This window comes from Panthera onca, chromosome C1, assembly GCF_046562875.1.
Source record: "Panthera onca isolate mPanOnc1 chromosome C1, mPanOnc1 haplotype 2, whole genome shotgun sequence".
Taxonomy (NCBI): Eukaryota; Metazoa; Chordata; class Mammalia; order Carnivora; family Felidae; genus Panthera; species Panthera onca.
In genome coordinates this window covers 194,636,476-194,660,705 of record NC_138346.1, presented here as the reverse complement: position 1 = coordinate 194,660,705, position 24,230 = coordinate 194,636,476, and the positions used below count along the sequence as shown (strand labels likewise).

Sequence of the window (24,230 nt, the reverse complement as noted above, 5' to 3'; positions counted from 1 at the left end):
CTGAGACCTCTGTTGTAACATCACATTTCAACTTTCCTCTAACCCTGCTTCCTTTTTATCCCTTCTGTGTATGATTGCTAAGCGCACTGTTTGTTAAAATCTCCATCTAAAACAATAGTCAGGGGCATCTAGCTGCCTTTTGGTGGAGCATGCGACTCCTGATCTTGGAGTCATGAGTTTGAGCCCCATGTTGGGCACAGAGCTTACTTAAAAATAAATAATATCCAACTGCCTACCACTACACAGATCATTCTCTTACTTTCATGCTTCAGCATATGTCTAGGACTAGTGAATGGTTGTGAAGAATATTATTAGAATAAACTTCTGTGACCTACGTAAAAGTGTAGGTTTCTCTTCCTTCTCAACTATGTAGACCTCCCCACCAGAAGAGCATCTTGAGGACAGGACATCTTTGTATCTCCACTTGTTTAAATATGTATATGCACAAGAGACAACAAAATCCACTGCTGGATTGTGATCACTTTTTGGTCTTTTGGCTAAGATCAAATGTATTGCTGGTAAATGAAAAAATAAACAGATAACTAATTAGCCTATGAATTTCAAGACAGTAGTGGTCTTAAAACATTATCTGTCTGGGTGGCTCAGTCGGTTGAGCATCTGACCCTTGGTTTTGGCTCAGGTCATGATCTCATTGTTCATGGGTTTGAGCCCTATGTCGGGCTCTGCGTTGACAGCGAGGATCCTTCTTGGGTTTTTCTCTTTGCCCCTCCTCCGCTGTCTCTCAAAATAAGGAAAAAAACATATCTGCACTTAAAAATTAAAGTCAAAACACAAAAACAAAAAACATACCTGCAAATTCTGACACTCCTCCCAATTAGAGGTGAGAGGTGGGGGGGGACAGATCCCCTCCCCTTAAATCTGCTTGAGCTGTGACTGTTTAGACAGAGCATGGAGGAAGTGACAAAGCCATGTCACAAAGGTCATACAGCTTTCATGGGGGCTTCTTGGGATTCTTACTCTGAGGGAAGCCAGTTGCCATGTAAGTCTGACTACTCTGAGATGGTCATGCTGAAGCCATAAATAGGCACTCCAGGCAACAGCCCAAGGTAAGCTCTTGGCCAAAAACCACCTTCTACCATGTCAACCAATAAGCCATCTTAAATGTGAAGCTGAAATTTTAGAGGACTACAGCCCATCAACTGACTGCACTTTCAGGAGATCCCAAACAAAAATGGCCAAGTCAAGCGCTTTTAAAATTCCTGACTCACAAAACTGATCGAAGTACCAAATTCCTTTGGATAAATTTATTATACAGCATTAGCAACCAGAATACCTGAGTTTAAGGGTAGTTTGCTCTAATTTTTGCACATGGTATGAGGTAAACCTCCATATGAATCTTAGAATCAATCAGCTTATCGATTTTTTTTTTTTTTTAACGTTTATTTTTTATTTTTGAGACAGAGAGAGACAGAGCATGAACGGGGGAGGGGCAGAGAGAGAGGGAGACACAGAATCAGAAGCAGGCTCCAGGCTCTGAGCCATCAGGCCAGAGCCCGATGCAGGGCTCGAACTCACGGACCGCGAGATCGTGACCTGAGCTGAAGTCGGACGCTTAAGGCGCCCCAATCAGCTTATCGATTTCAAAGTTATCTGGGAGGGGCATCTGGGTGGCTTCAGCTCAGGTCATGGTCTCACAGGTTCATAGGTTCTAGCCCCAAGTAGGGCTCTACACTGACAATGTGGAGCCTACTTGGGGTTCTCTATCTGCCCCTCTTGTGTTCCCTCTCTCAAAATAAACTTTAAAAACTCATCTGGGGGAGCCGCCTGGGTGGCTCAGTCTGTTAAGCATCTGACTCTAGGTTTTAGTTCAGGGCATGATCTCACGAATGAACACCTTGAGTTCGAGTCCCACATCAGGTTCTCCGCTGACAATGTGGAGCCTGCTTTGGAATCTGTCTCCCCCTCTCTTTGCCCCTCCCCTGCTCATGTTCTTTCAAAAGTAAATTTAAAAAATAAGTCATCTGGGACCGCACTGAATCTATAAAATCAGTTTGGGGAATATCAGGTTCCTCTGACTTCAGTATGTTTGAAACTCATTTTAGGCCAAGACACTACAGCCTCACACATCATTTGCTACAGAATCATGTGGACTTTGTCACATTTTGAGCTCTAAGCTTTCTCAGGCTTATTTTCTCCCACCTTGTCTCCGCACTTAACATCTACCCAACATTGGGCCAAATACTAAAAATACCAATTTACCCACATACAACTGGTAACATTAAGTAAGAATCTCTGTTTAATGAAGTAACTTGCCCAAGTTAAAAGGCCTCTCCCAGGACTTCCCAAGCCCTTCAGCCTGAAGGATATATTCCTATTTTTTCCTCTTAGACTCTATGGTCTAAAAGCTTACCAAAAATGAATACATTCCTCTATTCTTTGGTATCAAGTTTAAAATTGCCGGTTATACCTAATTACACTGTATAAACAGGGAGAAGAATTCTTAACTTGCTGCCTGTGAACCCTGGTGACTAATAAATACATTTTAAGGTAACATGTGCAACTTTGGAGCCAGGACTGTGCTAAACACCACATCCATCAATTTCTATCCCAACTGCCCAAAGTAAGTTATGTTCATTTTATTGATAAGCAAACTGCAAATTGGGTAACCTGGCAGATAACACGGCTGGGCAAATAGCTCAATACTTTGAACTTCAGTAGTTAAGATCCCGTTATGCCCCTAAACCATTGTACTAATTTTTGCCTAGAGATCCATTAGGTTCCTAACGTAGCAATCAAAAAGGAGCAATAAAAACTTGAACCAAAAAAAGGACTGAGAAGATTCTGGATTTGGGATGGCTGGCCTCTAAAACATATGCCAACCACAGTGAAACAAGGACTAGGAGTATGAGAAAAACAAGGTCTTGACCTCATCCCTGGTACTGACCACACGCGTTTTCAAAGCAAATCCCATGGGAGGGGGGACTGTTACACTTTCAACAATCCTTTGTGGCTTTCTTTTTCAAGTAACACTGAGCAAACTTCTGAATTCCAAGTTTCTTCTCTTCTGCTTACTTACAGCAAGCTAACAAACTAGCACTTTCTGAAATTCTGCACTATACAAATGAGGCCCAGAGACCTAGCAACAGAATTACCTTTTAAACATAGGCCTCACACCCCTTATCCCAAATGCTTAAGCTAGTGCCAAAGAGTCCTTTGACTAACATCTTGTCAAGTTTCAAGAATGACTAGAGTGAAAGGAGAAAGGCAGATCTTACTTCCAAAGTTCTTTACTAAGCAGATTTTACAGTCAATTCCAGCAAGCTTTTCCCTACATCTATATTCAAAGACCCTGTCCATATGCTACTGCATTATGAAATTCAACTTAGAGGAAACCTCGTCATTTGGCAAGCTGTAATTCTGTCTGTGCTTCTTTGTGAACTAACAGGAGTACCCTGTAATAACCAGCATCTGAGGATTCTTTTGTAAAATACAAAGTGGGACACAAAATGCTATTAATGCCTGAAACCCAATGAAGGAGGGGCATGTAGTTAATTGCTGTATTCATCATACGCTAATTTTAGGAATAAAACCTATAAAGAATGAAGGCAATTTTAAACTATCGATGGCTAAATCAGGTTAGTTAGGACAGTGAGGAAGGGCCATTAAGGTTGATCAGTAATTAATGTTGAAGTAGCTCTGCCAAAAAGGTCCAAGAAAGAGTCCTGAATTATAACCAGTTCTATGCCCACAATATGGAGCATCTTTTTATATCACCTAGAAACAAGGTGATGACATATAAGGAGAATTCTAGGAAACAAAAGGTCCTAACTTAAAAACAAAAACCAAAACACATAAAAGCACAATCTGATTTTAAAATGTCTTTATTAACAACAATTAGGTTGCTCATTCCTCTTTGCCCTCTTCCTCACTGGTTTTCTGGACACAGTTCACCTGATCCTGCCAATTAAAAGAAACAATTACTCCAAAATATGTTAAGAATCAGAGTTCTCAAACATTTACCATCTCGCACCAAGTAAACTTCCTAACACCAAACAATACTAATCAAGGAGTGCAGTATTAACAATATTTAATGACCTATATAATTAAGGATTCTTTAAGAGGCAGATTATTTTAACACCAGACTTTGTCACCAGCTAGTTGATTCAAGTTTACTTCCATTCACTAGAACTTAAGTAGCAACCACTCTTGGAAGGAAGATCTAAGATACTCCATTAATTGGCACCTTCCCTAGGTTTAAGATATAGTCAATTAATTATTGCTATTTCTACATTATTCTCTTTTCAAACTACGATAATGACAGCCCTTTAAACCTGAGTGATTATCTAGTTATCTATTTATGCAATTTGTATTAGATGAGAAGACAGTAAGCTATTGTCCACCTACTACCTTTCTGTAAAATACTGGCACACAGTCATGTCCATTTGTTTACCTACTGTCTACGATGGCTTTCCCAGGTAGAATAGCAGAGTTGAGCTGAGTTTTCTTTAAAATTGCCAACCCGGGGGGTGTCTGGGTGGCTCAGTCGCTTAAGCATCTATCTGACTCTTGATTTCAGTTCAGGTCATGACTTCATGGTCATGAGATGGGAGTCCTCACTGGGCATGGAACATGCTTAAGATATTGTCTCTCTTTGCCTTTCCCCCGCTTACACTTGCTCTCAAAAAAAAAAAAAAAAAAAAAAAAAAAAAAAAAAAATCTCACAAAACCAAACAAACACAAACCCCAAAATTGCCAACCCTTCTAATACATCAACCAGATGAGATCAACTATAGGAGATCCCATCAAATGACTATGTGGTTAAAAAACCGGGAACTCTGGGGCACCTGGGTGGCTCAGTTAAGCACCCAACTCTTGATTTTGGCTCAGGTCATGATCTCCTGGTTCATGAGATCAAGCCCGTGTCAGGCTCTGTGCTGACAATTCAAAGCCTGCCTGGGATTCTCTCTCTCCTGCCCCTACCCATCCCTGGCTCACGCACACACCCTCTCAAAATAAACAAACATTAAAATAAAAATACAAAAACAACCAAGGAACTTTAAATTTTCCAAACTCTCCTCTGCATAGTTCAATGGACAAAGGTAGATATACATACATACTCTTACAGAAAACTGAAGTCCCTGTTTTCCTGAGGCTTGAGCCAAACCAACAAACAAGACCTACAACCTCAAGAAGGCTGTTAAAATGATTATAAATATGTACTATAAAAACATATTCCCTACAAGGAAGTTTTAACACAGAGTAAGTTAAAATGAAATATTCACACATAAATAATCATGTTTGTAACACCCAAGAGTTGTCCGGAAGGCAGTTTACAAAGTAAGAATGATTCCACTTACCCAGACACTTCCTGAATCTAACAAGTTGTGGCTTTCCTTCTTGGCTCATGTTGTGGGATATCGTCTTGAGATTAATAGCTTATCCACCTATCATTAAAAATAGAATTTATATAGCATATTACATATTACATTTTTTTAAATTAATTGTTAGTATGTACACTGTATTCTCACATCAACAAGAGGCACATTCTGGGGTACAGGTCTGGGTTCCAATCAGTGGTTTGTATTTTCTTTTGCTGTTTTTACTTAGGAAGGACCTGGCCCACACCAAGGTGACATTCTAAATTTTCTTCACATAACACTTCAGAATTTTTCCTCCTCTACCAATGACCCATTCTGAATGGGTCAAAAGTGGAATTTAGAGTACTAAAAAGATGGCAATTCTCCACCAATTCAAGCCTTCTTTGTCCATTTTCTCTACATAACCATGTATCTTTTTCTATAGTTGTAAAAGTAACATACAATGTTAATATACGAAGTTAATAACAAAGTATAACTGACACACAAAGTTCTATTAGTTTCAGGTACAGATCCAACCATTTTTTTCAATTCTCCTACCGTTTGACACTTTTATAATAAAATACTCCCCACTTTCTCTTTCCCACTCACATTCACATGCAAACAACTATTTTCAGAAACAAAACACTCGGACATTATCTTAGGAGAGGTAAACATCTTAAAAATCAAACATGTTTTGCCCCACATAGCTAAATCAAATTATTTAACCTTTTTACAAATCAAACTCAAACTCTTCTACAGGTTAGGACTTCTAAAGAAACTTACTTGAAGTGAATGAGTACTCCAATATCAGCCAACATCAATCATTCTTACCTAAAGAATAATAAAAGAAAGTTAATATAAAAGACAAGGGTATAAAGGTTTTGAAAATGCTAGTTAACTTCAAAATTTAAAGAGTAAATTCCAGAGACAAAAGATTGGGGGCAAGTTACGGAATAAAAAAACAACAGGAAGAAACTTGATGGGGGGAAAAAATCTAAAATTATTCTTAAAGTAATAAAGTAGACAGCTGAATTCAAATAAAAATTGTATCTTAATTGAAATACAAAAGCCTAACTGCTATTTTCACCAGTCTGAGCACAATCCAGTTTGACTGCAACCCAAAATATACTATCCCTTATGTGAAGGTATGTGACAACGTTTACCTTACCAAATGAGTTTTAACATCAGCTCTCTTTTCATGTAAAAGCACATACCCTGCCCCCCATTCAAGTATGTCTTCCATTCTCAGGTGGACTGACCACCTTCAGCAGGAGTCCTCCAAGAAGAGTGCCCTCCCCACTCCACAGTACACAACACTGCAGCTGTTATCCTGCAATCCTATGTATTTGCCTCGTTCTTTCCCTCCAAGTCCTCACTGAGTTTTAAGTTGGGGCAGGAAAGCTATGCCTTATTCGGGACAGCAAGGAACCTGCATTTTTCTGAGGGAGAAGACATTCACCTTCACTATATATATGCCTGGTAGGGCCGCAGTGCACAAAAACCAGAAAGATCAGCCTTAATTCAAGTTCCAGGTTTTTCTTCCTCCCTGATTATCAGTTACTGCCAAGGGTATAAAAAATAAGAGTTCCCTGTTGCACATGTACCATCCATAAGGGATACTATATCGTTTTGCATTCTCCCCCATCCTCCAGATTATCCTAGTACTCTGCATCCAGCCCCCTTCTCACCCTCCAAATAAAATCTTTTCAGCACTGGTGTTCAAAAGCAACATTTTTATGGTTGATGGTGTACAACTGTGAGAGTTCCACAGTTGAGTCTTAAAAATTGCCAATCATTATCTAGCAGCAATGACAGATGATTAGGAGCAGTCAAATCCTCAGAATTCTTTCCCTAATAGGCAGCCATTTGAGAACTGCACTAGCTGACAGACACTGAAACATTATCAGCTAAAGCCAAAACCAAATAAAGGCCCAGAACAAGCATCCTGGCTCTCTCAAACCTGTCCAAAATCATTAAGGGAAAGGCAATAAAAATGCAGGACTGTTGATCATGTCACTGCAGCTGACAATGATTAACAATAGGAGACATGCAACCCCCATTAAGGTTAAAAGTCCAAAACTAGTCACACGCATCTCTTTCTTGGGGAAAAATGAGACTATTATACATTCTTGGTAGGTTTTGCAACCTTGTGTGAAGAGCACCCATTCCATTTCTTTCATCTTTCAGAAAGCACCGGTATCTGTTCCAAGGGCCTAACAGTACGAAAATGCATTCTGGCATCACACCTCTGAACTTTAGACCATTCTCATTAAAAAGAATAATTCTGGTTTGCAACAAGGAAACACTATGAAATACAATGCAAGCACCTCGGTATAGTGGTGTTACTGAAGCCCATTTATTCCCAGCTTTTTGAGTGAGTGATTTTAAGATCCTCTACACTAAGATTCACAAATTATAGCTACATACAAATCGAAACTAGTTTAGAATTGACTTAAGTCACAGGTTTCTCATTTCAAAGTGCAAAAGCCTACTCATCTTGAAATAAGCAGAAATGAAGCAAAATTAACCCCCCACCCCAATGATGTTCCTCAAGTCCATATATTATAACAAGTACGTTCTCTCAAAATTGTTATTGACTGTTAAGAACTATGAACCTGAGCTTTTATTTCTAAACACTTGAATCACTAAATCACGGCAGCAAGCGTTGGCCACCGATTTAATGGATTATGCCACAGGAAAATCCCATCGGGGTTGTATGTCAATTTAGCGACACTATTGTCACTAATATTGAGCATTATGTTTGAACTGCATTGTATTATTAACAAAGAGCTAAACTAGTCACCATTTGCTTTTTCACCTAACAGGAGAGTCAAGGTATTTGTTTGAATAGACTACGTATTAAAGTACAAATTTGTCCCCACCTTGTGAATTGCTTGCCAAAGAGCAAGCCATTTTTCTTGATACAATGGAAGAAAATTCTCATAGTCACGAAGAGTTTTCACCGGCATTTATGCAAAGTAAACCAAACTTCCAGTTACAGAGCAGAAAGCATTATACGTGAAAGCTGTTTCCATGCATGCTAGCTAAAAACCAGCTCGGAGACCAAAGTTAAGTTGAATTGAGGTCTGGAACAACAGTCGATGCAAAGCTTACAAAGCTGAAGTCCTAAGCAACCAAAGCTGCTTTTGAAGACTTTTTATTTTTTTATTTTTGGTAAGCATTTTGGATTATAACATCACATCCCTAAAGCTAAGGGAACCAAATTCAAAAATCTACTCTGAACATTTGCAGTCATCCTACAGAATACGACGAAGAAGTCTTAGGATTGGGAAATGATTCCCAACGTGTATTCAACTGCAGGCAAGTCAACATGCCACACCACTTTCCCCCAGGTTTAGAGCATAGACATATTTAGACAAGTCACATAACTTGGAACTATTCACATTAGATTCCCATCTAAGCCCACGTTAGTAACAAAGGTATTCCCATGAAGCCCATTAAAAAAAAAATTTAAGTCACATTACAAAAAAAACAAAAAACAAACAAAAAAAAAAAACCACTGTACTTTTTAGTCTTAATTCACTCCAACCTGCAGAATGATTACCAAGATTGCATTCTGAAATGGATATTGCTGACCTATGGGCAGGTCAGTTTGCTACAACAGAGACTCAGTATCACATGCTATACAGTCCATGTCAAGATGCTAAAAGCACTCTACTTTCCAAGTATGGTTTGATTCCCTCTCCCCCACACCACTGACGTGTTCCACGTTCTCTTCAGTTACAATGCAACTAAAGGAAACCACACAACTGCATCAGATGTACCAAAGAATCAAGTTTGCACTTTTTATCTGAGAACTGCAACAGCACTGATTTCTGCCTGACAAATTACAGCTTGAAACCCAAACCCACGCAGTTTTGATAGCAGCTAGCTTTACCATCCAAGTGTTAGGTGCTGCACTGTAATTTCATGGTCAGAAGTGTGATGTCAGAATGCCCACGGAATAAAAGTACATAGCAAGTCACCAAGTTAGATTATATTGCTTGTTACCTACCTGTATGCAGTCGGCAATGAGAATCTTGGAGCAAGCAGGAATACTACATCCGGGTCCTAATGTCCATTGCCATTTGCGGTACTACGTTCCTCACAGTTACGCACTGCAGAAATGCTGGCTAAATGCAGTTATGTAGCAGGCCACTACTTTAATAGTGCACAATTGCAGTCCAAGAACACCAGAAAACATCCCGCCACAACGTAGTGGCTTGCCCGAGAAAAGCCAAGTATCTAAATTTTTGTCTGCCATAATATGCCACTTATAAAAATTGCACAGGCGTCACGTTACAATTTCCCAAATTATTATCTGTTTGTATTAGTGGTATAATACATCTATATAAAGAGTGGTGGGGTTTATAGGACTTCTTAGGAGTTTTAATTAGTGTTCTAAGCAGAGGATTATGGTTTCACTAAATAATGTGAGCCATTCAGTTAATCTTATAAGGTACCTATTGAATACACTGGGATCTCGTAGAGAATGCAGTTTAAAGATTAGGAGTAATAAGCTTAAAATGATCAGTGTTCCTCTTAAAATTACGAGAGAAAGTGGAGAAGAGGAAATGGGGGCAGCTGGTTTCTTTAAATAAGAAAAATGGCTGAAATACTTCAAAAGTACTACATTCCCTTTCCCACCCATTTCATATCAGCTTTTAGGAAACTCCTTTTTAAGAGGATTTAAATTCACATTAAGCTAAAAACTACCATATGCATTCCAAGACTTATTGAAAGTCTCTTTGAGTAGCTTACAACCCTTGGTACACTGCTGTTTCAGTGAGGAAAAGGCAAAACTTAGTGGAAACTAAGCAACATTATTTGCTAAACAACGTTTAGCAATTCTACAGCCCACAGTAAGGCTAGCAAAACCACAACTTTCAGGAGATTATCCATTAGCATCCTTCACCACTCTTCAAAGGTACAGTACTAACAAAAGCTTATTTTAGGGGTCTGTGCCAGCATCCCTTATAAAGAAAGGCATGTAATCTGAAAAATAAACTGAAACATTAATTTTATAGGCAGATTTTCCCACTTCCCCACCAGCCCCCGCCCACACACATTCACGTTCACCCTCTGTGGGTGTCCCATGAACACCCCTTAATTTATCATTAGTGGAGTCCCTACCATACAATTCAATCAAATTGTAATGGATTCCTTTCAAATCCAGACCCTTGTTTCCATACAGAAAACCTCATACATATCACCAATTAATGACTTGGGACAAAACTTCCTCATGGATAGAATTATGGTGGAACTACTACCGACTTCCAAGTGTCTTGGGGAAGAAATAATAAACATATTCTAAGGAGATTCTCTTCCTTAATTAGCACACCATGTACCTGTCAAGTCACACAACCAGAATTGAGTGACATGCCTTTATACTCCACTAGTGTTTTACTTTTAGTATTATCCAGTTTCCTATGCAGAAAGTGCTCAGGGTTTCAACAAGAGGTTTCCCTTTGTACTCAGGCACAATACTAAACTTCAGCATTTAACGAAGATTTGATTTAGAATTTTACTTTTGCCAATTAGCACCAAGAACAGAGGTGAAAAGGAGGAAGACACATTCCATAGTAAGAGTTCTGTAATGTACAAATTTGAATGGAACTAAGAACAAAGCCAAACCATTCAATTACTTTACCTACTTTTAGGAAGCTGTTCCTCTGCTAACATACATACGCTGGGAAAACAGGTTCCCATCGTACTATCAGACAACAATAACAATCTACTTTAATGTTAAGTCAGAATGTCTTATCCTAATGGAAGGAGATTCAATGAAGTTGACAATCAGCTGACAACACCATCGAAACACTCCAAAACTTTATGGTGGGAGAAAGGGGTATTTGTACTGTGTAGCATGAGCAACTCTCTCCAGATTTAGTGCTACATCAAAAGTAAACTATAGAAAAGCAGGTTAACAAATAGTTTACAGTAAGAATCGTGATCTACAACGCTACTGGTCATTAACAGTCACCACTAGTTCTTAGAAAAGAGAACAAGTTTTCATAGCCCTACAGATTTTGTCCACCAGAAGTAGCACAAGGAGATGTAAAAGTTACAGAGTACAAATGTATACGTAGCTAAACCTACTTCATGGTTACTACGCTTCTTACTTGCAAGTTGAATTTTTCACACTAAACCCCATCTTCATAAATCGCTTGAAGTAATACATGAAAAGGCTTCATGTTTAACAATCTTTAATTCAAATATGAAAGTTCAATACAAGCCATTTGTAGGGCTTGGGACTTGTTCTTTTAAAAACAAGAATGGAGGAATGCAACAAAATGATCTTTCCACTTTTTTCTTCAGAAACTTTCAAGGAAAGGATAGATCATAGGGCCATAAAGATCCATTTAGTCATACCCACTTTCTCCCCCTACCAAGTCTTTCACCCATTCCATAATCTTAATACACATTCCTGAAGGAAGAGTTACAGTTCAGCTTGCTTACATAACCATTTAAAAATACTTAGCACCAGCTTGCTTCCTATAATGCCAAACAAATCATGAAACTACTTCAATATGCATTTCTTCTTTTTAAAACAAGGGGGGGGGGGTACTTATTTGTAGAAAGCAATGCTTAGCCTACAGATACATTTCCCAGAAATGGCATATGCCATTCAAAGGCCTAGACACGCTCATGCTTTCGAAGTGGAATACCTAGCCTAATGTGCATAGAAGCATGAATGGCAAAGTTGAAGATCAATATTATAACTATTTTTTCTATTTATTTGAAGCACAGTAAAAAAAAAATTGGTACACTTTGGAAATTCAGTGGCACAAGGTACACTGCCATAACTTGAGGGACATTATACAGTTAAAAAAAAAAAAAAAAAAAAAAAAAAAAAGGAAATAAAAAGGAAAAAGAATTCCCCTGTTTGAAACACTGCATTACATAATTTTACCTGCCCAAACAGACCATTTACAAATATTAGGTCAATAAACTGCTAACATCCATAAAAAGGTAGCTTTCTTACTAAAATGCAAGAATTTAAAAGATTGGTATCTAAACAAGAAAAGACAAAAACAAACTGGAATGAAAACCTAGATATCACATCTAAAATCGGGGCTTTTTGTTTGGGCCTTCATACTCTTCTCTCCCTCTACCATATCCTGCTGGAGTTCCAGGCCCCATTCCTCTAGGACCCTGTCCACCCACAGGTCCCGCACCTCCCTGCCCAAAGCGCTCAGTACGCTATTGGAACAGTAATTAACAGTTCATTATATGTAGTTGATGTCCATGTGTGTTAAGTAAATATTTTAGAAGGTTCCGTAGTCAACGTTCGTCGATACAATCACCAATGAGTCGATCCACAGGTACCGGGAACATAGAAAGGAAAAAAGGGTAATTTGAAAATTAGTTTACGATAATACATGCCTTGTGGTATGTTCCCACTTGAGCCATTCTCATACACCTGTTTCAAAGAATAGGTCTTCCCTGTAGTGCTAAAAAATTTAAGAATTAGTGCAGATGTGAAAACCCATTCCAAAATGAGTTTTAAGAAATTTCACATCAGATTAACCCACTGCAAAAGCTTGCAAACTTCTCACTTTCAAGGTCTGAACAGGAAATTTAATTTCCAAGTAAGCCTAACAAGCCCAACCAGACAGATTCAATTCACTCAATGAAGTGACAAAGACCTACTCACCAGTTAGTGGCATGAGCTGCATAAGAAACCTTGTGCTTTTCAAGATCTTAAGACACATCTGCTAAGTTGCAGAATCTTAAAACGTTCAAAGTTTTAATAAAATGCTACCAGACTACAAAAAGAAAAAGCATAAAAGACTAACAGATTTAGTCACTTAACCGGCACAGTAACTTCATTAAAAGTGTTGCCATATTCTCACAGGTATACCACCTTCAGAACCATCACTAAATAAGCAGAGACAATTATGTTCACAGTAGTATAGTTGCAAAATGACTAAACATACAGCCCACCCCCACACCAGCCCAGCTTTTCCTTCGGGTCTTTGAAAGTCTACGGACACTTAGCTATGATTCCATGTTTTGGGGATCTCCCAAACAGCTTAACACCAAGCTTAAGTGACTGCAGTAAAGCAGGACTTCGTAATTCCATCTAGTTTTAAGTACTTTAATCTTAGAAACCTATGTTCCCAAACAGAAAAATCCTATTGATATGCAAAGCACAAAAGCCTTACAAATTCTATTCAAAATAAATCAGTTACAGAAAACATCACTCCAAAAGGGAGGGGAAAAAAGCAGTGTTTAACTTCCTATACATAGTTCAAACATGTTTTCTACTATATACTATAGGACTACTTAAACTAAATCTCAATTCTTTAAACTATTTCTCAAAAACCTAAAAATGTCAGGGTTTTAACGCATTGTACGGTGTTTCTCAAAAGCCATGAGAAAATTTGGGGGTTTCACGGTTATGTTATTACATCTCAGAACCCTACCTGTTACAGGAGACAGAAAAAATCTCAATTGTGGGAACATCATGCCAAATTATATTTTACAAATTTGATACAGACCTACAATCTGCCTTTTAGGAAGCGTATAAACCAAAATGTTACCCACGTTATTTTTTAAATTCATTTTGAAGAAAACAACACTACATTTACCCAACCAGCTATTTATGATTCTAATTCTCAAAAAACCTCAAGTAGGCTTTAAATGGATTAGACCCCATAATAAATCCTTACATTCCTATTTGTAAAATAAACCTAAAGAGCTATGTGTTGCAGCTTCCCTCTCCTTTGCCAAAAGCCTGTAGGTGAACCAATCATATTCAACTCAGTTATGAAAATGCACACTTCTCTAAACCCACCTCTAAATCCAATATTCAAATTTCCTATGGATTTGTAAAGCCCTAACACAGCCACTCAGACCAATTCACTTGGTTGTTTCTAAAGCATCCTGACAGACTACCTGTACAGTTAAAATATGAAAGCATCAAGAAGGTTCAGATCAAATGCACACAACTAGTATGCTTATTAAAATGGTCATGGATTGTTGCTATCCTGTAGCAATATAGAGATGTCAGTGTTTTAGAAGGTGCACCTATTGACAGGCCCAACAAGTGGGAAACGACGAGTCAAAACAGTAAACAACTCCCTTCTCATGGGTAGAAACCACACCAAATATAGGTCAAAGTCCTACACATCACTAAAACATGCCTAAAACTATAAACTGCAAGTCTGATTCATACTTATGGCAAATATCAGCTTAATGAATGACAGTTTGCCATTTGATTACTCTCACGTGGATGTAGAATAATCAGGTACATCATCTAACATTTAGAATTTGGATTTGCCATGTGCTAGAGTGCAAAAGTACACAAGCAATATAATGGAAAGCACCTATGTCTACTTATTGCCGAAGAGAACTCCAACATACTACTGACAGCATTGACTTCTTGTTGGCAACCGTTTCTGTTTAGGTTACCGCATACTGAGTTCTTCTATGTTGCCAAAGTTTTCCTCAATATTATGATTTACATGATACGGGAACTAAAAAGAGGTTCAGTTACCTACTTAAAAAAACAAAACAAAAGAGAAAAAAAAAAAAACAGAAAACAAAACACACACACGTAAGTTGTGAAAAATGAGAATTTCCTTTGTACTACGTCACACAGGATACATTACCATGTCGCTTCCCATCATGGAACCACTCATGGTTGCTGGTGGAACTCCAGGATTAGCTTCATAACCTATGCCACCACCACCACCTAGAGGTGGAAATTTCTGGCCTCCTGAACCATAGGGATCTAGGAAACAAAAATGCTGGTTACAACTCAACCAGAATACAGCTCTTGAATGGTACTGCTAATATTATTTTCATGCTTACCTCCCATGTTCATTGCTCCTCCTCCACCCATTCTCATGTCTCTTTCTCTCTGAAAGAAAAAAATCCCTTTCATACGTCCATACCAAGAATTCTTAGACAAAAAAAATCTCCAAAACTCGAAGATGAAGACTATTTTTAAAATCAGTATCCTGAAACCACTTGTTGAAATTCAATTATTCAAAAACCGATAAAGCTTCTTCCTAACCAATGAAATCTTTAGGCCCAGCCAAGAAGATAAAACTCAAAGCGTATCATAATACACTTGTAAAAACAAAAACTATAAAGTGAAATGTTATATTTAACTTAGTAAGACTTCATATTTTTGGTACCTACAAGTTTTGTAGACAACTCCAACTAGACTGCAATAGAGTTTTACTTACTGGATCCATGTAGCCCATCCGGCTATAACTTTCCTCTCTTTGGCGTCTCATTTGTTCTTCCATTTCACGTTGACGAATCATCATCTCTTCTTCCCTTCTACGTCGTTCTTCTTCTTGCCTGGAAATATTCATCAAGCACATGAACGGTCACCCACATCTTTTAAAAGTTAATTTGAAGGGGTGCCTGGGTGGCTCTGTCAGTTGGGCATGTGACTTCAGCTCAGGTCATGATCTCAGTTTGTGAGTTAGAGCCTGCTTGAGATTCTCTCTGCCCCTCCCTACCTGTGCTCTCCCATGCTATGCTATCTCAAAATTAATGAACTTTAAAATAAATAAGTCAACTTGGAAAAAGCTAGTGGTCTGCCTCAGAGCTTTACAAAGTCTAGGTTAGAGGAACACCTGGGTGGTTTAGCCGATTAGTCACCTGACTTCGGCTTCTCCAAGTTCATGGCAGTTCATGGGTTTGAGCCAGGCACTCTTCTGAGTAGAAAGCCCACTCTGGATTCTGTCTCCCTCCCTCTCTGCCGCCTCCCTAGCTCGCTCACCCTCTCTCTCAAAAATAAACATTAAAAAAGAATTACAAAGTCTAGATTAGAGCAAACACACAGGAAAGCCTAAAGAGAGTCTAGAACAGACCTAGAAGCATTCTGGCAAAGAAAATTGGTGTCCTAAATGAAAACCTTACACTCTACTCCGATTTAGTGTCAAACCAACACTGACATATGTCCGTATTTAACCTCTGTATGCCACACTCACCTGCAAGACTTAGGTGTATCTTTTCCTCTAAATGTTTATGCAGAAGAAAAGGCTTAATTTAGTTTAACAAAATTTTACCTTAGCTGCATTTCTTTACGTTTCTGCATTTCTTGATTATGAAGTTCTTCCATGCGTCTTAATTCTTCCTGGCGTCTCATCAGATCTAAACATTAGAAAATTTTGTTGTGAATTCACATTAGTGGGGTTCTAAAAAGTTCAAAAAGCAATTCAGCCTATCAGTGAAATTTACACAACAGGATCATTTTTTTTTTTTTTACCTTGACGCAGAAGATTTGCCTGATGTTCGTGATAAGCATCTTCCATTTCACTTTCCAATTTGTCCTTTGCATCTTTCATGTTTTTTTCAACTTGCTCCCTTTGCTGTTTCTCCATTTCATCCAGGGACTTCCATCGCTGAGAATATTCATACTCAAATGTGCCATGCTGGGCAAAACGAGGAGGGGTTTCTCTCTCCCTGACAATATTTCAACATGAACCGATTTGTGGATGCACATAAGAAAGACTACTCAATTACCCTAAAAACACTGATTTTGCCCCTGGCCTATCGACTCTAAGAAATACCCAAATGCAGGGGATGGCAGGGGCGCCAGGGTGGCTCAGCCGGTTAATCGTCCAACTTCTGGTTTTGGCTCAGGTCATCTCAGTGTCATGAGATCAAGCCCTGAGTTGGGCTCTGCACATCATGACAACATGGAGACTGCTTGGGTTCTCTCTTTCTGCTCCTCCCCACTTGCATTCTTTCTCAAAATAAATAAATTTTAAAAAATAGCTTTACATCAAAAATAATACATGTCCCAAGATGCCTGGCTGGCTCAGTCAGAAGCACATGACTCTTGATTTTGCGGTTGTGCATTTGAGCCTTATGAATTTGAGCCCCGTATTGGGTGTAGAGATTACTTAAAAATAAAATCTTTGGGTCGCCTGAGTGGCTCAGTCAGTTAAGCGCCCAACTTCACTTCAGGTTGTTATCTTGCAGTTTGTGCTGACAGCTCAGAGCCTGGAGCCTGCTTCAGATCCCGTGTCTCCCTCTCTCTCTGCCCCTCCCCACCCTCTCAAAAATGAGTAAAAATTTAAAAATTTTTAAACCTTTATGTAAAAAAGTAATACATGTCCCAGAATTGTATGGTAACAGAAAATAATGTGCACTGAAAAGCAATCCTACCTTCCTCATTTCCTAATTCTGTTTCCTCTAACCAAATGCCTAATCAAGGAGTATTTTTTTTTCCATTCTTAAAAAGGAAAATACCTATTCACACAACTGTTCTAAAGACAAAACAAAATTCCATGTAAACTATGCCTATCTCAACAATGAATACTAGGCATTTGAAGATCTCTGCTTCAAAACCTCTAAACTTCCTGAGCCTTAGATTTCTATCAAGCATATATGCATTTGAAGAATTTTGCATTTTCTAGGCAAAAGTGAAAAGTTACTGCAAATTGTTTGGACTTAAATAAGAAAAATGCTTAAAATTTAAATCAATCTTACTTTTGATACATTGGATTCTTCTGTGCAAGTTTTTCAGGAAGGCCATCTTCATCATCTAATTGTTCAAGTGGTTCCACAATGACTGGACGAGGAGTTCTAATAACAAAAATGGTTCCGTCTTAACTTCGTTTCAACTTCCTCATCCAAGTTAATAAATAAAAAATAGGATAAGCACAAGAACTTACGTTGTTAGTAAGAAAACACCTTCACTGCATCTTTCAAATGCTTTCCTTGCTGCTGGTTTGGAAGCAAACTCAACAATGCCTTTCCCTGTAGATCTCCCGCGATCATCCACAATTACAACAGCCCTTTCAATAGGACCAAACTGGCTAAAAGCTTCTTCCAACAGTTCATTGGAAACATAAGGTGAAAGGTTTCGAACAGAAAGGGCGGCAGCATGTGTGGCAAAGCGAACCCGAAGCTGTCTACCTCTCATCGGTGTATCATCAAGTTCAGCTTTGGCAATTTCAGCCAGTGCTCTAGATTCCTGAAAGTTATCAGACATGCTCATGTTAATAACCTCCTATTGGCTAATGTCCACTCTGAAACTGTTAAAAGCTTAACTCCCACTCCTATTCTTCCTCAGGCTCAGTTCAAGCAGCCCTCCCAGACACCACTCAGAGTAGGTAGTTAAATGTCTTATCCACCCACTCTCCTCTTTTCTTAGGTACCGACAATTATTCGCCATGTAAGTGGCATCTTGTTTGTAAAAAAGGTGAAAAATTTAAAAACCAACTTATTGCTGTTGGTTTGAACACTAGCGTCTGCAGTAGCAAAAAATGAAAACACTCTTCTAAATCCACATTAAATTAAAAAAAACTCACAAGTTTAATAAATCCAAATCCTTTGCCTTTGTTGATAAAAACTTCTCCTGGTTCTCCATATTTAGCAAATAGTCTTTTGAATTCATCCTCTGTGATATCAGCAGGTAGATTCCCAACAAATAACCGACAACGCTGAGTGTAAGTTTTCTCTCCAGGCCTCCTCAAGAGAGACAAGTTGGCTTTAAACCCCTAATGAAAAAGAAAGGAAATTTTTCAGACACCAGTCACCTCATCAACTAGGAAAATTCAGTAACAATGTTCGCTTTTCCCAGCCTGGGTAACACCACCAACGGAGTTATTCTTCAATGCCGTTTAAAATCAAAACAAAATTTCACTTATTTGCGGATTTCCAATGCAGTTAACTATCCGAACAAACAGCCCAAACCATCCAGAACACTCGAGAATAGACCTACAGCCCTCTCTAGACTCGACTCTACATGAGCAACCTCGTCAGCTGTATATGCTTAGTGTCGCTAACAAATCTACATCGCAGCAGACGTGAAGTCAAATCAAGTATTACATGAAAAAAATGACCAAAACCCTGCTGTCACCCACATGACTTGTGCCTGCTCCGGTAAGGCCGGAAGTTCCCAGATCTCTCCAACCCTACACAGCACGCTCTAGTCTGGTTCCCAGGACCCGCTAGCTTTAACATGGCCCAGGGCAGCTTGTCATCGCCTGCCTCCCCAGGCCAGCCTCCCTCGGGCCTCTTAGAGGCCCCACGCCGTCCGCCCCCTACTCCGGCAGCGGCCCCGCCCTCGGCCGCCCGCGCGCACGCGCTCTTTCCGGTCTCCGACAAAATGGAGGCCGGGAAAGGAAGGAGGAGGGGGCCGCCGCCATCTTAGGGAAACCGACGCGTACCTCCGGGAGACACTCACCTCCGAGTCGGAGATCTTCTCCTCGCTGCGGCCACCAGGCCCGCCGGGTGGGGGCCCCTGGTGGTGCTGCTGGTGGTAGGGTGGGTGGTGCTGCCGGCCTCCTCGGGGCTCCCCGCCGCCTCGATGTGGCGGCTTGGGGTGGCCGCCAGGAGTACTTAGGCCCGGGCCGCCGCCGGGCTTCGGCCCGCCTGGCATTTTGCCGCCTTTCGGGCCTCCGGGTCCTGGGCCCTGCTTAGGACCGGGCCCCGGGCCCCCTGCGGGTGGAGGCGGGGGGCCCCCGGCCTGAGGTGGGGTGGTGGGGACACCGCTGCTCGGCGGCGCGGGCGGGGGCGCCCCGGGGGGCGCCGAGGTGACAGCGGGCGGCGGGGTCGGGGTGGGGCCTGGGCCCGTGGGGGCCCCAGAGGTCGGGGGAGTGGCGGGCGGTGCCGAGCCGGAGGCCGGCGGAGCGCTGCCCACTCCGGGAGCCGGGCCGGGTCCCTGAGGAACGACGGGCTTGGACGAGTCCTGTGGCGGCGGCGGCGGCTGCTGATGCGGCGGCTGATGCGGCGGTGGCTGAAGTGGCGGCGGCTGCTGTGGTGGCGGCTGCTGCGGTGGTGGCTGCTGCTGTTGCTGGTGCGGAGGCGGTGGTGGGATTGGGGGCTTGGGGCCACCCTGGCCCGGGCCGGGCCCCATGGGTCCGCGGTTCTGATTGAGGCCCATGCCGGGCGGCGGGGAGCGGAAGTCGTGGAGGCCGCCGCGGCCGCCGCCTCCTCCGCGCCGGTGGAAGCCGCCACCGCCACCGCCACGGCTCCGGAACCGATCCCGAGACATGTCTGTAATCAAGGGGCGGTCGAGGCAGAAGCGGAGAAGACGCTCTGGGAACGTGGAGGCCACCTTGCTTCGCACAAGATGGCGGATGACACAGGCGGCGCGCCGCCTTTGTCCTCCTCTTATATAGGCCAGCTGGCTTGGCCCCGCCTACTTCTCGATCTGTAGCTCCAATAGCCAATTGCAAGTACGGTACTTGATGACACAAAGTTACGGAACGCTAATCTTTCCGATTGGCTTCCGGATGAGAGGAGGGAGGCATGGAGGGGCTGAAGTTTCCAGTTGGCCAATGAGCAGAAAAGGAGTTGGCTGCAGGCCACTGTGATTTGCTGTGAGAAATTTGAATGGGTTCGCCAGAGCAGTTTTCCCTGATAAGCCACGGCCCTATCAGCTCCTGGGGAGAGATGTTAGAGGACCCTTTTCTTTGTTGATTACTCTCAAGAGCTGCCTCCGGGTATCCTTGCCCTGAAAGAACAGCTGTTCTCCGTTCTCTGGTTCAAAAGCATAAATTACGTGTATCTACTATCTACTCTACCTTGTTCTGGGCCAATTAAACTTGAGAACTAAAATCTTACCGATTTCACACACCCAAGCTTACTGATTTCATTTTGGAACCTCAGCGGAGTATAGGTTTGTTCTAGCAGTATAAATTTGGGAATAGGCTTAAGTTAGTGAACTCTTTGTTAAAAAAGGAAGTTTTGACTGTGTGTGAGCGTGTGTGTAAACTAGTAATTTACAAGCACAAGTCACAGGAGGAATATAACATTTTCCTTAATTCCTAGCACTCAATACTTTGTGGACAGATTAAGATACTTCCAAATTACAACGTTAAAATATCTGTATGGAATCAACCAATGGGCACCATCCTTCTTCCTTCGTACAGCATCTTCTAACCGTATCCCTTAACACCCTTCCTAGTTACTGTCATCTATGGACCTTTTGATGGATCGATCATTCCTCCCTCAATTAATACTAGGCCATGGCTCATTGTCCTCCTCTCCATCTCTATTTCTGCTCATCATTCAACATCTAGGTGGATGAATACCCAATACTCTGTCAATTCTTTACCTCCAACAATCTTCTATCCTATAGTAGCTACCCAACCCCCATCATAGTCGCCCTGTGTTTGTTATTGCCAGTAACTACACCATCTCTAAAATCTCCTTTTCAAGAATCTCAATTGTCTGATCAGTAACTGTAACTGTCCAATCAGTACCTCTTGATTCTTTGACTTCCTCAAAACCTCCAAATCATTAAATGTACCGCTTTTTCACTATCTCTCACGTTCTTACGGTCATAACTTGTGTCACCAGGTTTAGATGTCATGATTGTCTTGTTTTCCTCTTTCTCCATTACACTAATCCCAATCCTCACCTTCTTAATGAGAGCTGAGGCTTTCAATTTAAGTTCTTGACCACAAACCTCAAAAGGGCATTAGACTTTTTCTGGCATCTTACTGAATTTCACTAGTAAATTTACTTTCTCACTTCCCTTCTTTCAGAGATAGAGTATTTCGTGCTTTCTCTCTTCAAACTCCTACACATTCTTCTCTCACTCCACCATAATGAATTCTCCTATTTTTGGGGAAAATAAAAATCATCAGAGAGCAACATTCTCATCCAGCTGGAAAGCCTCAAGCCTACTTGCATTTCTTTTTTTTTTTAATGTTTATTTATTTTTAAGAGAGCGAGAGACAGAGCATGAGCAGGGGAGGGGCAGAGAGAGTGGGAGACACAATCCGAAGCAGGCTCCAGGTTCCAAGCTGACACCAGCAAGCCCAACTCGGGGCTCAAACTCACAAACCATGAGATAATGACCTGATCTGAAGTCAGACACTTAACCAACTGAGCCACCCAAGGCCTACTTGCATTTATACCCATCTTTTCTGTCTTCCTTCCTGATACCATGAAAGATGTGTCTTTGCCCCTATCAAAGGGCAGACTCCCCCTTCTAGTATATGGATCCCACCCCCTCATGCCTTCTCAAGGATTTTTCCTTGCTGTATCATTACTTCTATTGGAATATTACCACCTTTAAAATTTTTTAAATTAATTTTTTTATTTTTTGAGAGAGAGAGCTAGAGCATGAGTGAGGGAGGGGCAGAGGGAGAGAGAGACAATCTTCAGCAGGCTCCACTCCCAGCACAGAGCCCGATGCCAGGCTCAATGTCACCAATAGGAGATCATGACCTGAGCCAAAATCAACTCAGACATTTAACCAACTGAGCCACCCAAGCGCCCCTGGAACATTGCCATTTTCAAAATAAACAAAACCTTCCTTTTAGTCTATCATCTCATTACTTCATTCCTCTTTACAACAAAACTAAAACAAATCTACACTAGAGGTCTCCAGTTCCTCACCTCAGTTTCCTCTTAAATCCACCCCAATCGGCCCACTCTTCTCCTTTAAGGATTCCTTGCCAAGGATGCCAGTGATCCACATGTTGCAAAATCCAATAAACACTTCTCTATACTAATCTCGGGGCACCTGGGTGGCTCAGTCGATTGGACATCTGACTCTTGATTTTGGCTCAGGTCATGATCTCGTGGTTCGTGGGTTCAAGCCCTGAGTTGGGTTCTGCGCTGGCAGCACAGAGCCTACTTGGGATTCTCTCTCTCTTTCCCTCTCTGTCTTTCCCCTGCTCGCTCACTCTCTCAAAACAAATAAACATTTTTAAAAATCTATACTGGGGCACCTGGGCGGCTCTGTCGGTTGAGTGTCTGACTCCTGACTTCGGCTCAGGTCACGATCTTATGGTTTGTGGGTTCGAGCCCCATGTCAGACTCTGCATTGACAGCACAGAGCCTGTTTAGGATTCTCTCTCTCTCTCTCTCTCTCTCTGTCTCTGCCCCTCCCTCCCTCCTCTATAAATAAATAAATACATAAATACATAAATAAATAAACTTTAAAAAAAAATCTAGGGGTGCCTGGGTGGCTCAGTTGGTTAAGCATCCAACTTTGGTTCAGGTCATGATCTCACAGTTTGTGAGTCCAAGCCCCATGACGAGCTCTGTGCTGACAGCTCAGAGCCTGGAGTTTGCTTTGGATTCTTTGTCTCCCTCTCTGTCCCCCTCCCCTGCCCACACTCTGTCTCTCTCTTTCAAAAATAAACATTAAAAATTTTTTAAATAAAAATTAAAAAAATCTGTACTCATCTCTTCTTACCTATTAGCAACCTTCCACATAGATGGCCCTCTGTCTTTCGTGAAACACCTCTCACTGGCCTCTGTGACACCACACTCATGATTTTTCTCCTGCTTCAGTGATCCCTCTCCGTTGCTGACTCCTCACTCATAGGACTTCTAAATGCTGAGATATTTTGGCGTTCATTTCTGGGTACTCTTTAACAACTGTTCTCTACTTATGTAGATAACCTTTTCAAGACCAAATGCCATCTAAATTTATATTTCCATAGTAGAGTAGATCTGTCCTCTGAGTTCCCAAGTCAGATAGTCAACTTGGAGGTGTTGCTGGCATGTCCGATTTAGTATATGTAAGCTGGAGCTCTTGATTTTATCAACCTAACCTGTTCCTCACCACAATCTTCCCCAGCATAGTAATTAGCATCGCCTAGTTGTTAAAAAACAACAAGTATTCATCCTCTTCATAAAACCCCCAAATCTGTTCTACCTACAAAGTATATCTTGAATCCATTTACCTCTCTCCATCTCTACCACTACAACCTAATTTTTTTCATCTCCATCTCATACCTAAAATTAACCACTTTTCAACTTGTCTTCTTCCTCTCTTTCTGGGTGCTCTCTGATCCATTTTCTTCTTCTTCTTTTTTATAATGTTTATTTTATTTTGAGAGAGAGAGAAAGTGGGGAAGGGGCAGAGAGAAAGAGGGAGAGAATCCCAAGTAGGCTTTGTGCTGTCAGCACAGAGCCTGACTTGGGGCTCTATCTTACACATAAAATCATGACCTGAGCTGAAATCAA

The 24,230-nt window shown here is 41.0% G+C and overlaps 1 protein-coding gene across 4 annotated transcripts; it reads right to left on the bottom strand.

Moving 5' to 3' along the window:
- Window positions 1-3,824: 3,824 nt before the first annotated feature.
- Window positions 3,825-20,405, bottom strand: SFPQ (splicing factor proline and glutamine rich). 4 transcript variants are annotated; one of them, XM_078452077.2, is made up of 13 exons: window positions 19,483-20,405; window positions 18,605-18,793; window positions 17,966-18,267; window positions 17,781-17,876; window positions 16,552-16,748; window positions 16,352-16,436; window positions 15,518-15,635; window positions 15,138-15,186; window positions 14,936-15,057; window positions 9,334-12,521; window positions 6,102-6,149; window positions 5,319-5,405; window positions 3,825-3,918 (listed from the first exon to the last, which is right to left on the bottom strand). In XM_078452077.2, the coding sequence occupies exons 1-10, from the start codon at window positions 20,290-20,292 to the stop codon at window positions 12,384-12,386; spliced, it is 2,106 nt and encodes a 701-aa protein (XP_078308203.1). In that variant the 5' UTR covers window positions 20,293-20,405; the 3' UTR covers window positions 3,825-3,918; window positions 5,319-5,405; window positions 6,102-6,149; window positions 9,334-12,383. The 4 variants fall into 4 exon arrangements, with proteins under 4 accessions (XP_078308203.1, XP_060478169.1, XP_060478168.1 ...); XM_060622186.3 differs by having other exon boundaries at window positions 3,825-4,638; window positions 6,102-12,521; XM_060622185.3 differs by having other exon boundaries at window positions 6,102-12,521.
- Between the last annotated feature and the right edge of the window lie 3,825 nt (window positions 20,406-24,230).